Source organism: Cervus elaphus, chromosome 8 (genome assembly GCF_910594005.1).
Source record: "Cervus elaphus chromosome 8, mCerEla1.1, whole genome shotgun sequence".
In the NCBI taxonomy this organism is placed as follows: domain Eukaryota; kingdom Metazoa; phylum Chordata; class Mammalia; order Artiodactyla; family Cervidae; genus Cervus; species Cervus elaphus.
The window spans coordinates 29,891,881-29,908,243 of record NC_057822.1 but is presented as its reverse complement, the minus strand read 5'-3'; the positions used below and the strand labels follow the sequence as shown (position 1 = coordinate 29,908,243).

The 16,363-nt window shown below is 45.6% G+C and overlaps 1 protein-coding gene across 1 annotated transcript; it reads right to left on the bottom strand.

The window, feature by feature from the left end:
• Positions 1-14,426: 14,426 nt before the first annotated feature.
• On the bottom strand, positions 14,427-15,053 carry TNP1 (transition protein 1). Its single transcript, XM_043910101.1, has 2 exons — positions 14,883-15,053; positions 14,427-14,659 (listed from the first exon to the last, which is right to left on the bottom strand). The coding sequence occupies exons 1-2, from the start codon at positions 15,019-15,021 to the stop codon at positions 14,631-14,633; spliced, it is 168 nt and encodes a 55-aa protein (XP_043766036.1). The 5' UTR covers positions 15,022-15,053; the 3' UTR covers positions 14,427-14,630.
• Positions 15,054-16,363: the final 1,310 nt, after the last annotated feature.

Below are 16,363 nucleotides of genomic sequence, written 5' to 3'. Positions count from 1 at the left end.
TCAACACTGAAATCAGATTGATTATATTCTTTGCAGCCAAAGATGGAGAAGCTCTATACAGTCAGCAAAAACAAGATCAGGAGCTGACTGTGGCTCAGATCATGAACTCCTTATTGCCAAATTCAGACTTACATTGAAGAAAGTAGGGAAAACCACTAGACCATTCAGATATGACCTAAATCAAAGTTCAGTACACTGTTTATATTTTGAAGTTGATTTATAGGCACATAAGCTTGGTACAACTGAAACAAATCAGAATGAATATCAGCTTTATATTTCATTTCTAGCTCTACCACCTCTGTTAGACCTGAGCCTCAAGGATGCCAAGTTCTTCCCAGTGGTGATGTAGGTGTGAATCTTCCCAAACGCAGGTCCAAGCTTTTCTCCTGCCTGCCACTTGGCCACTGAAGGCTGGTAACTGTAGTTGACTCTCTCAGTTCCACTAGCAAAATCTTCTACATTTAGGTCTTCCCCAGACCTGTATTCTGGAGCAAGTATCTTAAGTTTGCTTCCTGCTTGGATTAGTGTTATTCCAAGGTTTGAAAGACATTGCTTCCCTGACTCCAAATCTCCAAGGAGATTTCTGAGAATCTCCTTGTTTTGTTCTAATAGTGTCACCCCACCAGAAGTAATCCCTCTTCTGGTTTGATCAGCTTTCTCAAATATGAATCAACAGTAACAAGGTGTCTGCATTTATAATAAGAGCCGTTCTAGCCTCCATGAAAAATTTAGCATATAATTGAGAAAGAATGTATAACTAATAAATGTATGTATTTAATGGACATGAATTTGAGCAAACTCTGGGAGACAGCAAAGGTAAGAGAAGCCTGGTGTGCTGTGGTCCATGAGGTCACAAAGAGTAAGACACAACTTAGCGAATAAACAACAACAACAAAAAGCTATTTATTGAAAAGCAGAGGACTTTGCTGACAAAGGTCCGTATAGTCAAAGCTATGGTTTTTCCAGTAGTCACATATAGTTGTGAGAGTTGGACCGTAAAGCAGCCTGAGCACTGAAGAATTGATGCTTTTGAATTATGGTGCTAGATAAGACTCTTGAGAGTCCCTTGGACTGCAAAGAGGTCAAATCATTCAATCCTAATGGAGATCAACCCTGAATATTCATTGGACAGATTGATGCTGATGCTGAAGCTCCAATACTTTGGCCACCTGCTGTGAAAAACTGACTCATTGGAAAAGACCCTGATGCTGGGAAAGATTGAGGACAAGAGAAAAAGGTGGGGGGGACAGTGGATTAGATGATTGGATGGCACCACTGACTCAATGGACAATGGAGTTTGAGCAAACTCAGGGAGGTAGTGAAAGACAGGGAAGCCTGGCGTGCTGCAGTTCATAGGGTCGCAAAGAGTCAGACATGACTTAGCGATTGAACAGTAAAATTTACCAAGTATTTATTATGTAATTCAGATAGATGTTGAGGATACTATGGTTGGCGAGAAAGAGAGAAACAAACCAAAACCATGATCTCCAGGCTCGTGAAGCTTGCAGTCAGAGAGTCATATAAGAATTGAATCACAAGGGAATTCCCTGGTAGTCCAGTAGTTAAGACTCTGCACTTCCACTGGGTTCAATCCCTGGTTGGGGAACTAAGGTCCCGTAAGCTGCATAATGTAGCCAAAAAAAAACCCCCAAAAAACCAGAATCACAAATTTGAGCAGTGATGTTAAAGAGCACACACGTATGTTGAGAGCATGAAAGTGGATCTGACCAATCTAGCGGCGGGAAAGTAGTGGTAAGGCCAGCTGCCCTAACACCGTCCCTTCCTCACAGTGCTTTTTCTGAGTTTGGTTGGAACCAGGGAGTCTAGGGTTTTCAAACTCTGGTTCAGTGCCATTTTCCACTCCATCATGTGAACTTGACCCTCATTTTCTTATCTAAATGTAAGAGGCTGGTCTAGCAGAACTCTGAAGTCCCCTCTAACTGCCATGTCCTTAATGGTCCTCTTTCTTACAGAGACATGTGGTCACTTGCCATTAGCATTACCTCCATCCAACTCCATCCATTCAACACAGACTTGTTGAGCAACTATTATGTGCCAGGCACTGTACCAGGGCTGGGAACACAGAGCACAGACATTATACTGTCTGCCCTTGCGGGAGTGGCCAGACCTGGAATGCCAGTTTGGGTTAATATCATCTTCCTCTTGTTTCTTTGGCCAAATTGATACATTTAGAATTTATATATTGTGAACTAAACAAAATTGGGAACTCCTGATGTTTCCTGAAGGGCCCAGGGCACCGGTTTACATTTTCCCACTATGTACCATGCCCTTGGTGATTCCCTACCTCTTTGGTGTTGATGCCCTGTGTACCTAAATGCTTGTAAGCTGAAAGGCACAAATGGTACTAGGACCACTCATTCAATAAAAGGATGTCCATAGCACAGTGGCCTTGTACTCCCAAGACATTTGCAGAACTTTGGTTGGGATCCTGCATGGATGTGGGAAATCATACAGTTTTGGGTACAGAGTAGACATTCAATAACCTCCCACTGATTTAGTGTGAAGAATATTGTCCCCATCTGAGAGGTCCTGTAGTGAGCAACACAGTGAGACAGACCTGATGATGGGTCTGTCTTTGGGGAAATTGCATTCTGTTAGGACCATAAGGCCATATCCCAGTAATTATAATATTATTGTATTCAGGGAAGACCTCTTTTTTAAAAATTAATTAATTTATTTTTAATTGAGGATAATTGCTTCACAATACTGTGTTTTTTTCTGCCAAACCTTAACATGAATCAGCCATAGGTATACCTATTCCCTTCCCTCTTAAACCTCCCTCCCAACTCCCTCCCCATCCCACCCCTCTGGGTTTTTACAGAGCCCCTGTTTGAGTTTCCTGAGCCATACAGTAATTCCCATTGGCTATCTATTTTACTTACGGTAGTGTAAATATTTCCATGGTACTCTCTCGATACATCCCACTCTCTCCTTCCTCCCTCACTCTGTGTCCTTAAGTCTGTCCTCTATGCCTGTGTCTCCATTGCTGCCCTGCAAATAGGTTCATCAGTACCGTCTCTCTAGATTCCATATATATGCATTAATATATGATTTTTTTTTTCTTTCTGACTTACTTCACTCTGTATAATAGGTTCTAGGCTCATCCACTTCATTAGAACTATCTGAAATGTGTTCCTTTATATGGCTGAGTAATACTTCATTGTATATATGTACCACAGCTTCTTTATCCATTCATCTGTCAATGGACAGATAGATTGGATCCATAGATTGCTTCCAATCTAGATAGATTGCTTCCATGTCCTAGCTATTGTAAACAGTACTGCAAAGAACACTGGCGTACATAAGTCTTTTTCAATTTTGGTTTCCTCAGGGTATATGCCTAATAGTGGGATTGCTGGCTCATATGGTGTTAGGGAGGACTTCTTGATGGGCAAACACACTGAACTGGGAACTCAGAGCTGATATAGTCCATTCATTTCTGGCTGGATGATTAGGAAATGATTCTTGGACCATGTGTTAAAATATAAGAGGAATAATAGAAAATATTATAGAAACAAAAGAGGTCTCTTTCCAGAGGGGAGTTTCCTCCGGGTCTCTGACCTCATTATCTTGCAGTTGAAACAATGAAAAGTCAAGTTAACTCAGAAGGAGGAGGAGCTCCGTCAACCCTGGGAGGGGTGGCTCTCTCCCACCAGTGGCGGTCTCTCCCACTTGTTTTCTATGTGTTCTGCAGGGATGAGGGCAGTCTGTGCCATGGGCAACAAAATGAAAAAGAGGGCCCCAGGGTGGTTCTGTGAGGGTCTTTGACACTTTGAGCGTCTTTTAGTTAGAGGCATGGAAGATGGGACTTCATTAAGCCCAAATAGCTTTAAAAATGAATTTTTAATTAAACCTTACGCTAACAGAACTAAGAAAGAAATATCTTTCTTTCTCCAAGTCTCCACTCTTTGTCCACACCTGTCCCCCCTCCCAGGGCGCCTCCACCAGCCCTTGCAACAGGCCAGGCTGGGCACCAGGCCCGTCTTTCTTAGATGAAATCCAGGCTGCCAGGTCACCCCGCCTACCACTGTCCCCCGAGCCGGAGGCCCCACCCTGGCCTCTCCTGGGAGATACAAAGGGCTTCTGTGACTCAGGCTGGAGTTCACAATCCTCCTCTTTCTTTCTAACAACGCAGAGTGAGGCCGTGGGGCGCATCTCGTGGTGGTAACCCTGCCTCGCTCACTCTGTCACGAACAGCACGGAGCTTTTCACTCCTCGGTCCCTGGGGCCACCCCTCTAGATCTCCATACTTATTCACTCCTGTATAGACATTTTTGCAAGAATTTCAGGGATCCCTGTTTGTTTCCAGCTGAAGAGGAGGGAAGCGGGGTCAGGGCTGGTTTGGAGGGGAACTAGTATTTATAAAATATTTATGAAACACCTGTACCGGGTATGGTGTGAGCTGTTTTGCATATAGATTTCACACAGATTCTCACGGAGGTCTTTGAAGGAGGTGTTCTTAATCCAGCTTTATACGAGTGACAGAGGCTCAGAGAAGTCAGGAAACTTGTTCAGGATCATGCTATTGTTCGGTAGTTGTTTCAAGATTTGAGTCTAAAACTGGCTGATGCCAAAAGCCTTTGGTTTTTCTGTTACAATTCGTTGCTTAGGGTTTGAATTTACTGGCTCTGCTTTTACTGGATCAAAAGAGTTGAGAAATGTCGCCTCCTGCTCCTTCCTGTCTCCCATCCCCAAGCATTCTAGCGTGCTCATATCAAAATCCCCCTTCACCTTGGACACGGGTGTGGTCTGGTTTTGGAGACACTGGGGCCTTGTGGGGGCATCAGAGGACAGAGTTCTAGTCCAGCCTCTGTCACTAGCTGGGCCATTTTTTCCAGTCTCTAGACCTTAATTCCTCCACCTATAAAAGGCCACAGCTTAGTGGTTAAGCACACAGACACAGAACAGACGTCTGGTTTGAATTTCAGCTCTGTTGCTCATCAGCTGCATGACTTTGAACAAATAGCTTGATTTTTCTGTGTTTCACTTTCTCACACCTGAAACAAAGGTCCTAATAGTATCTACCGTATGGGATTGGGCTGAGAGTGAAAGAAACTCTTAAAGAGTATCCAGCATAAGCATTTTACAAGTACTGCTATGACTATTATTGTTCTTAGATGTACAAATTTCCAAAACAACACAGAATTTAAAGCTGAGTGCCACCACCTTGAATTTTTCTTCTCTCCTTTTTCACTTGTGTGTGTGTGTGTGTGTGTGTGTGTGTGATAGAGAACTGGAAAAGCTGAAGCTAGATGGTGGGCTTTATTCATCTCTCTGCAGTGCTGGCTTAGCACAGGGCCTGGCTTAGTAGGTATGGCTCTAAAGGAACAGAGCAGGGAGTATAGGGAACGACGAGTTCCTGAGCTGTGAAAATCCAGCGGAGCCTTGGCCAGCTCTGTCCAATAGAAATATAATGCGAGTCACATTTGTGGTTTTCAGTTTTCCAGTAACCACACTTAAGCAAATAAGAAACGTGCAGAATGAATTTTAGTTGTTTTTTAAAGTCTAAAATGTCTAAGGTACTATTTCAACAACCAATGTGAAAAAATATTAGTGAGATATCTTATATTCCTTTTTTATTTTTTAAAATAATTTTATTTTTTATTTTTGGCTGTGCTGAGTCTTCACTGATGCTCTGGCTTTTCTCTAGTTGCAGCAAGCAGGGCCAGTTGCGTGTGGTGTGCAGGCTTCTCATTGCAGCGGCTTCCCTCGTTGTGGAGCACAGACTCTAGGGCACTCGGGCTTCAGGAGCTGGGGCATGTGGACTCATTATTTGTGGTTTCCGGGCCCTAGAGCACAGGCTCAGTAGTTGAGGCACATGGGCTTAACTGCGGTGCGGCATGTGGGCTCTTCCTGGATCAGGGATTGAACCCGTGTCTCCTGCACCGGCAGGTGGATTCTTTACCACTGAGCCACCAGGGAAGCCCCTCACATTCTTTTTTTGTTCATGCTAAGTCTTTGAATCCAAGTATGTATGTTACAGTGAGAGCACATCTCAGTTTGAATTAGCCGTATCTCCAGTGCTCAGTAGCTTCATGTGGCCGGTAGCTCCTATAGTAAACAGCCTAGACCCAAACCCTGGGGAGCTTCTCTCTGCTAAACCAGCCAGAACATATTTTGCTTCCTGGATGTCTGGAGTGGAAGGAGGGTAAGAGGGAAGTCATTCTTCCTGGGAGCCAGGCAGGGGACGAGAGTCCTCCTGAGGCCAGGGCCGCCTCCTTGCATCCCAAATCGGCATCATTGTACTCTTTCATGGAGATCACAGTCTCCCTCTGGACCTTTCCCTAGAATCTACAACTCCCAGGCATGTTTATTTTTCCTGAGCCATGAGTGTAAAATGTGCACACCAGAGAATGGGCCTGGTCATCCCCGTTGCAGCAGCCCTGCATATGGCTCTGTGACTCTGTCCTTGCCCTCCCTTTTGCTGTTAATTCTTTCAACATGATGAGAATATTCTATGTGGGGAAAAAATGGGGTGGTGAATGATGCTAATTTATGGTTCTGGCAGTGAAAGTAAAATGTATGTGATGGGTTCAAAGCAAATTCTTCATACTAAGATGGCAATTTTACAGGAAAAACTGCATCACATAAGGGTGTTCACACATTTCAGGATTCAAGAGAGTGACTGTTGTGTGTGCAGGATGCTGAGTTTTCACCCTGTGAGTGAGTCTTCTGGAACTGCCAGCATCACAGGGAAGTTGTTTCCTGCCTTCCATAGTGGACACTGCCGTGCCTGGCTGCTTGGCATACCTCTTTCTTTGGTAACAGTCCCTCAGTTTTCCTTCTAGGATCATCCCTACCCCACTGTAACACGAGCTTGACCATCATTTTCTCTCTTCTGGCATGCTGACTTTTTAAGGCAGTGATGTAAGGATGGAAAACAATTGGAGCCATTTCAATGCATAACAGGTGCCTTTGAGTTGTGCCTCCTTCCAGCATGGCTCTCATCTTGGGGTCTACTTGTCCAGTTTTTCCTTTTATTCTCCGAGCAATTTCACAGCCTTCCAATAGATTCCATTTCCCTCTCTTTTAAGTTGGCTGGTATCTGTTTCTGTTGTTGGTTGCCAAATGGACACCTTGAGCCACAGGTGGGCTGTAATCTGGCCCAGGATCTGCAGCCAAGGGGAGCAAACAGAAAAGGAAAAGGGGAGAGGAGAAATTGAGTGGTCAGACCAGAGATTCCGTTTCGAGCCTCCAGGGATGGCAATGGTGGGATCACTGTTCACAGAGCATTTTCTCACCTCTTACTTCTTTCTTTTCATATCCTGGGCAAGTACAGTCCCCATGTTCTGAAGTGGTGCAGACTAGCTGTGGTTCAGAGGGGCAGAGAAAGCCCTCTATTCACGTCTTATGGTGCTGCTGCCTTCTATTCCTAAAAAAGAAGTCAGAGAGATGGGCACTGTTGGGCTACATTTCTTTAATCTAGTCCTTTAGAATCTGAGGACTTTTTCTTTTCTCTTTTTTTTAAAAGATTGTAAGGCATCTTCAAACAACTCAATCAAAAAGTGGGCAGAAGACCTAAACAAACGTATCTCAAAGGAGACATACAGATGGCCCATAAACACATGAAAAGGTGCTCAATTTTGCTCTTTAATGGAGAAATGCAAATAGAAACTACAGTGGGATCACCTCACACCAGTCAGAATGGCCATCATAAAAAAAAAAAAAAAATCTACAAACAATAAATGCTGGAGAGGTTATGGAGAGAAGAGAACCCTCTAGCATTGTTGATACTGTTGATAGGGAATGTAAATTGATACAGCCACTGTGGAAGGCAATATGGAGATTCCTTTAAAATGTAGGAATAAAACTACCATATGACCCAACAATCCCACTATTGGGCATATACCCTGAGAAAAACATAATTGAAAGAGATACGTACCCCAATGTTCATTTCAGCACTATTTACAATAGCTAGGACATGGAAGCAACATAGATGTCCACTGATAGATAAATAGATAAAGAAGTTGTGGTACGTGTATACAAAGGAATATTACTTAGTCATAAAAAGGAACATATCTGAATCATTTCTAATGAGTTGGATGAACCTAGAGCCTATTATACAGAGTGAAGTAAGTCAAAAAGAGAAAAACAAATATTGTGTATTAATGCATGCATATGGAATCTAGAAAGATGGCACTGATGAACCTATTTGCAGGGCAGAAACGGAAGCACCGACAGAGAACAGGCTTATGGACGTGGATGGGTGGGGGAGGAAGGAGAGGGTGAGACTAATGAAGAGAGTAGATGGAAGCATACATTACCAAATGTAAAATAGATAGCCAGGAGGAATTTGCTATATGACTCAGGTAGCTTGGCACTCCATGACAACGTAGAGGGGTGGGATGGGGTGGGAGGCGGGAGGGAGGGAGGTTCAAGAAGGAGGGGACATACGTATACCTATGGTTGATTCACACTGGTGTATGACAGAAACCAACAAACATTGTAAAGCAGTTACCCTTCAATTAAAAATAAGGAATTAAAAAGAAAAAGGAATTGCAAGACATCTTAGAGAGAACTCCAGAGAGGGACAATGAATTCCTGTGGAAGCTTGGGCAGAGCTGACCTGGATCTGCTCTTTGAGCTTCTTAATGGAAGGTTCTCGATCTCTTCTTTACTCTCAGCGTGGTCCCTGAACCATCAGTGTCAGAACCACCTTGGAGCATCTTAGAAATGCAGAATTTCAGGCCCATTCTGGACCAACTGAATTGGAATCTGCATTTCATCAGATTGATTCCAGGTGTTTCTGTGCATGTGGAAGTTTCAGAAGCATTGCATATCCCTCATGTGATGTTGTTCTTCCGTGTTCCTGAAGGAAACAGGAAGTTGATAAATCAAGGTCCAGTTTCTAGTCCCTCTGAGATGCTCTCCCTCCTTCGGAGCTCCTATGGTTTCCCTTGTGGCTCAGCTGGTGAAGAATCCAACTGCAATGCAGGAGACCCTGGTTTGGTTCCTGGGTCTGGAAGATCTGCTGGAGAAGGGATAGGCTACCCACTCTAGTGTTCTTGGGTTTCCCTTGTATCTCAGCTGGTAGAGAATTTGCCTGCAATGTGGGAGACCTGGGTTCAATCCCTGGGTTGGGAAGATCCCCTGGAGAAGGGAAAAGCTACCCACTCCAGTATTCTGGCCTGGAGAGTTCCATGGACTGTATAGTCCACGGAGTCACAAAGAGTCAGACACGACTGAGCTACTTTCACTTTTGGGAATGGTCCCTGCAAATTGTGAAATACAAGCTCTTTATATGTCTTTTCGATAAAAACCACCTGCATGTTAGACCTAAGACTTTATAACTGGTTAATTACAGAGATACTTGCTTGCTGCTAATGGAAGAAATAAACATGATCCTAATCAGTGAGTTTATTAATCCATCCTCAGTCCTTTTCATTGACATCCTTGCTCAGATTTTATTTTTCACAACATATTGTATTAGGAGTTGGATTCATGGATTTGTTTCACAAGAAACAAGGGCTGGTGTATCCTGATGGGATCCTTCTGCCCCTCACTTGGGGATGACTTGGCTCCTGCTCCCAGGAGTTCACAGTCTCATTGGAGAGATAAGATCATCCTCAATGCCTTTATTTTATGAGAGAACAAAATAAGCCACAGGGAGATGTAGCACTTCCTGATCTCAAGGCCTGACCTGTGCAAAGGGATGGGAGAGACTGGAGGCTGTAGGTCACGATGGGAATCCAGAACTCTCTGGGGAGCGAGGGGTACTTGGGAATCCACAGGTGTGCTATCCGGAGACTAAGGCAGGAAGCAGGGTCATGAGTTGGGCCAGATGACACAATGATGTTTAAAAGGCCAGTAGAAAGGGAGAGAGGTGTGGGTGGCCAACTCAATTCAAGGTCTATAGCTTATAGTATTTTATATTCTGACAAGCCCCCTGTATGGTTAATATTATGTCCAATGTTTTATAAATGAGGAAGATGGAAAATCTACCTAAGATCACCTGCCTGGTAGAATTATTGCCCATCTGCTTTAGCCTACCCACAAGCTGCCCAGAGAGGCCTGGGCAGGCTTGGTCCCTGACGTCAGGCTTGGTTCCAGCAATGGTAAAGCTGGGCCTGAGGAAGAGATGAGATGGCCCCAGCAGCAGGAGCAGATGAGTGCAAAGGCTTGAAATAAGGCAGGATTGAGAGATGGATCAAGATCACAATGTGGGAGGAGTTAGAGCTGACGGCACCCAGACTTGTCAGGGTTCAGTCCTGAACCTTCCCCCGGGGCTGTGCTTCATGGAGAGAATTGTCACTTGACCACTTCTGGGACCCTGAGCTGAGGGCAGGTATGGCTGCTGGGCTCAAGTCAGGGAGAAGCCTCATGCTGGGACTGAGGGATGGCTGGAGAGGGAGGGCAGCTTGGGGGCCTGGAAGTGAAGAGAGGTTCTCTTGAAGCTCAACAACCAGCTTCCTCACACATCAGCCTGTGAGGTGGACAGGCCTGGTGACCAGGACCTGGTCCTCCTAGAGGTTTGGTTCTTCCCCTGGGAGGGCCTGGTGCATGAAGGCTCAGATTGCAGAGCCAGGCTGTGCCGTCCTCTGGCTGACCTTGACAGCTGAGCCCCGGGCCTTGTTGTCTGACTTGCAGCGACTACCCCGGGGCGCACAGAGTTCCCTTCCAGCTGCAGCTGCTGGGCCTTTATTTCCTCACACGGCCCTGAGCAGTTCTCCAGAACTTCCTGTTTGCCTGCGGTGCACAGACCCAGCCGGCCCCAGCCGGGGTGATCTGGCCAGGCCCGAGGAGAGAGGTGGGAGTCAGCCCCATTCTCCCCTAGCTCCTCTGGGCTCTCTCCACCCACACATACATCCTCAGGGACCACTCCCACAAGACCCCGACACCAATGGAGCCGAGGCCCCGAATCCAAGTTAGCTCACCAGAAGGTCAAGGTGACCCCACAGGGCTTGTGGTCAAATCTTTAATTTTTTTTTTTTTTAATTTTTTTAATTTTTGACTTTCCAAAAAGGCCGCGTTAAGTGATGACCTAAGGACACGGCGTTCCAGAGAAAACTGGAGAGAGGAACAAATTCCCGTCGGTGAGGGAGATGGAGAAAAAGCACACAGGGGGTGAGGTCTTGGAGTGTCACAAGCCCCCTGTGCCCGTCCCCTCTGGGCGCCTGCCTCGTGGGGGCTGGGCCAGCAGGAGCTGTCAACAGGCAGCCAGAATGAACGTTCCTGGAGGGCAGCGACTAAGTCAACACCAGAGCTGGAAAACGTCCAGCCTGTGGGCCTGGAAAATGTTCTTGCTGCAAAACAGAGTTTTCCGGGTGACTGCCAATCCTTCCGCACCTGTCTAAGAGGGCAAAGAGAAGTCACCAGGCAAGGGTCTAGCCGCCCTGACCAGCCTTGAGCTGTTGAGTTCTGCCTGCCCGTCCTAATCACCAGTTAACATTGTCTTAGAACATTTTGTGTGGGAATAGTACTGTCCTGCCAATGACATGAGCACATGCTTTTTAAAAAAAAAAAAAATTTTTTTTAAATCTATTTTTTGGCTAGGCTGGGCTTCGTTGTTGCTTGCAGGCTTTCTCTAGTTGTGGCAAGTGGGGACTACTCTCTACTTGGGGGGCATGGACTTTGCACTGTGGTGGCTTCTCTTGTTGTGAACTCTAGAGCTGAACTCATGAACTCAGGAGTTGTGAACTCATGGACTCTATCTAGAGCACTCGAGCTTCAGGCTTCAGTAGTTGTGGCTCACAGGCTCAGTAGTTGAGGTGTGTGGGTCTTGTTGCATGTGGAATCTTCCCAGACCAGCGGTTGAACCTGTGTCCCCTGCATTGGCAGGCAGATTCTTAACCACTGAACCACCAGGGAAATCCTGAACCCATGCTTTTGAGTCGAGGGTGCAGGACACCTGAGCAACGTGGTTTGAGGGTCTCTCTGCTGGTCACTTCTGAAGGGCCTTTGTGACAAGAAATGAGAGAAGGCAGATGGGATGTTAAGGTGACAGGCTATTAGAAGTCTAATGAAGAGATTTTGCATCCCAGGCTGTGCCAGCTGTCACCGTTGGTTTTTCAGAGCTATTCTTCAGCATCCTCTGCCCCTGGATGGCCTGCATCATGTGGGGTCCTTAACCTGCTGCCTTTTGGTTGAGAAAGAGAAACATTAGGGTACCACTGAGATGAGCAGTGGCTGTGCCCCTCCCCAATACTGTCTTTACCCAGAGGTCCGTCTGCCACCCCCTTGACCAAATACACAGCTTTGAATCTCGCAGGGCTCCTGCAACACTGTTCCATCCCTTTGCCTCTGCAGAGCCATCATTGCCAGGCTCTAGAGGTCTTGTCTCTGTGAATCCTCTTCATTTGAGTGAAGTCTCTTCATTTGAGTTCCTTCCAGGATCTGCTTTCCTGAAGGGATCCTGATGGACCTGGGAATAATATTTCATGGTTAACATGGGAAACAATATTCCTGTATAAGAAATAATAAGTTTCTTGAGGGAAGCACATTTCATATTGCTTTGTTGTTCTATTGACTCTTCCCTAGGTTGTCTTTGCACAGCTTGGAAATCAGAAAGATGGCAGAGAAAAGGCAAAGCGGGGAGCAGGGAGCGAGGGCTGAGCTGTGCGTGAAAGCATTTGAAGGCTCCCAGGACACAGTCTGAGCAGGGAGTGGCATGGGCAAAAGGTGGGGAGAAGAAGGTGGGAAGGCATGCAGGTTATCAGAGAGCCAGCGGAAGAGACAAAGATGTGGGGTCCTGACCATGTTGCATGAGGTCCCACAAACAGCCTCCTGACTTCAGGGTCTGCCTCGGCACAGAGGAATTCCTGGCCTGAGGTCACTCTTTCTTGAGCAGCCTGCTGGGCAGGCGGGGATATAAAGGCTTCGCTATTTCGGCCCCATGTGGGAATTCTAACTGGCTGCACTCCCTGATGGCTGATGAATGAGAAGAATTTATTGCCAGAGCAGCAAAAGCTTGACATTAAAATAACTGGATTTTGTGTGTTTGCAAGGAGCTTTTGGCTTTCTTTACATGGAGGCAGAGGAGCTCCCAAAGGACCCAAGAGAATGTGAGAACTGCTCAGTTCTGATTAGGGATTTCAGTTGAGCTTTGTGGGGTCACGCTGTGGACAAACATCTATTTGGGAATCATCTGAGTCTGAGTCTGGTTCGAAAAACAGGGACAAAGGAATATTTAAGAGGTAAAACTGTAGAAGAGGAGGGTTGTGAAGGGAGTATTTTTTCTATTCCCTCTTTACAAAAATGGAAACTGAAAACATTTGGAGGGAAACACAAGTTTAATGAGTTTTGAAGAGTCTGGGTGCCTGATGCTGACTTAGCTCAGGAGCAGTGTGAGCATTCTCTAGGGCTAGGAGGAAAGGCAGGGCAACCTGGAGCATCTTTACTCTTGTTCTGACCTAGGTTTTTCTCATCCTTTCCTGCTACACTGCTAGAATCTGACCCACAGGTGCAGTACTTATTCCCATCCCCACATCCCAGTACCTACACCTCCACGTGGCTCTAAGTCAATGGTCTCATTGAAAATGTGTGGAGCTCTGCAGAAAAGGAGGCTCTCTTTTCTTTTCTTTGTCCCCTGGCCTGGTCCGTCATCTCACAGCACCCTGCCCCTCGCCCTGATCCATGTAGGAAACTTCATGAATGACCTCATGCTCCTCTCATTCCTTCCGGCTTATATCCTCTCCTGGTTGCTTCCCCAGAATCCAAGTGGGTGGCTTGGTTCTGTGGGTGGCTTGGTTTAATGAGTCTCAGTTCCTCTCTGTGCTGCCCTGGTACTGCCTCAGAGGCAACAGGAAGCACTCATTAAGAAAAATATTGCCCCCTCCTGAGCAGTGGATGCTGAGAGGAGGTGTCAGATCCCTGGCCGGAGATGAACCCAAAGTCAAGGTAAAGTGAGGGTGACAGTGAAGGACAGTTCTTCCTTGCGAGTAAGGTCCACCCAGACTGAGTTTCATTTATGACATCAGAGTCACACCATCTGTCTTGAATTTAATCTTCCTTGCCATACTACTTCTGATCTTGTCCATTTAAAACCCAACCTAGCCCATCTCAGACCCACGTTGTCCTCTGCCTAGAACGTGTCCCCATCTTTAAACACCTGCTGATCATGCCCACACAATCAGATTAGAAGCACTGAGGGAGAAAGTTTATCTCATGGTTTGAGTTTAGGAGATCATGGTTTTAAGCCTCTTGACAAAACCAGCTTGCCACCTTTGGTTCATAACTGGCACTCTGATGGGGAAGAAGACAGTACATTGAGACCACTAAGACCTATATATGGTGATGGTGCATGGTCAGAGTGCACACAGATGAGAGAGTTGTTAAATACAAATTACACTGATATCATCCAAACCACATTTAATAGTTTCATAGGTTTCCTACCTGCTAATTCTTCCCCCTAAGCCTGCCCAGCTCAGGAACCCATTTTCCAACCAAAAGATCAAATGACACTGAAATTCAGCTTTCAAAATTTTTATTGAGATGTTGGGGAGAAACAGCCAACATATACATTCCTCATTTCGTCATGATTGGCCTTTTATCCACATGATAAGTTCTTCTCTGGCTTTGGTCTAACTTCAGGTCTCCTTGGCAGTCCCCCTTCTGTTCCGTTGCTGCCTGGTGTCGTTCAAAGTCCACCAGGGCAGAGCCCGCTGGTGGAGTCACACGTGGGAGCGGAAATTGCGATTGGCTGTAGGGAAAGGACAAGTATGCAACAGGAACACCAGTTAGAACATTCACTGAAGATTCATGAACCCCATTCATCCTCTTCCTGCCCAGATGGGAACTTGGTTGAGAACAAAATTCTCAGGCTGAGGTTTCAGGGTCCTGTGAGAGCTAACTCCAAGAAGAAAGGCCCTCAGGACAACAATGTCCCCCCTGTTTGACTGCTCTCCCACTCATCTCTCACTTACCATCATCACACCGTTTTCTACTCTTCAGGCTGCTCTTCCGGTATTTTCTTTTGCTGCCACCTCTCTTGACTCCCTTGTGAGGAGTTCTGTTCTTGCCCCTCCTCATGCCCTGACTCTTTAATTTGCGGCTGGTCGACATTGTACTTTCTGCCAAGATGAGGGGCTTTGCAGGACTCAGGGGCCAGAGTCTGGGTATTTAAGGCCTTATCCATTATGACTGTGAAGAGGGCGGGGCTTAGCAGATGGGCAGGGCTCCATTGTGATGTCACTAGGCTTTGTTACACTTAGGTAATATATGTGAAATTAGGTGATCCCTCTAATGCAGCTCAAGGCTACCCTCAATGTTGTAGTCTTTTTTTTTTTTTTTTAAATGATAAATGAGGTTTTCCAGATAGGTGTACCTAAATTCCAGCCCTGTGTTGCGCACCTGGAGAGTACAAGAGGCATTAAAAGAGCTATCTCCTGCCAGTAGGAAATTTAATAGTTGGTGTGTATACGCATCATATTTAAGTCTCTCTTATGGCATTGGGAAATGACAAATGTTTGTCTGTAAGGACTTGACTCTAGGAAATCCAATTCAATGTGACTAAAACATAAATATTCTTTCTCTTTCATCTAAATCAAATTTTCTCAACCTGAGCACTGCTGAGACTCTGTGCTAAATATGTGGGACTATCATTACTAAAAAACAAAATTTCACTGAGTAAATTTGAAGATCTAATTAGCTTTATTGAATGATTCATGAATCAGGCAGCATCTCACCTGGGGGACAGAGAGACACTCCCCAAGGGCTACACCACATGGAAGGCTTTTATAGTAGGGAGAGCTGGACAAGGAAAGAAAGTCATCAGTAAGGAAATAATGAGGGTTCATTGGAGAAAAGTAAAAGTTCAGGTGATGAAGGCTTCTCACTGGCTAAGCTGAGGCCCTTTTCATTGGCTGGGCTTGTTGCTGGGCGATGGAAGTCTTCCCTCCTCCTGCTGGGGTAGTAGAGTAGTTGCACTTCCTGATGGGGTTAGTACCTGATGTCTTCCTGTTGAGGTCAGTAACTAATATCTTCCTTTTGGGGGTATTTGACAATATGTGATAGGGTGTGAGAGCTCCCTCTATGGGTCCTTTCAACTCCAATCTTAGTTGAGGTTTTCTTTTACTAATTTTCACATTGTCTTGTGCGCTGTATAACCTTTGGCAGCATTCCCAGCCTGTACCAATTAGATGCCAGTAGAGACCCTATAGCTGTGACAACCAAAAATGTTTCCAAATATTCCCTGGGGGAGAGGGCCAAAAATCACTGCTGATTGAGAACCATTGACTCAATCATTAAACAAAATTCAATGCACAAATATGTACATGGGCAATAATGGAGAAACAGACATAGAGAACAGACTTATGGACATGGAGAGAGGGGAGGAGAGGGTGAGATGTATGGAAAGAGTAACATGGAAGCTTACATTACCATGTGTAAATAGATAGCCAGCGGG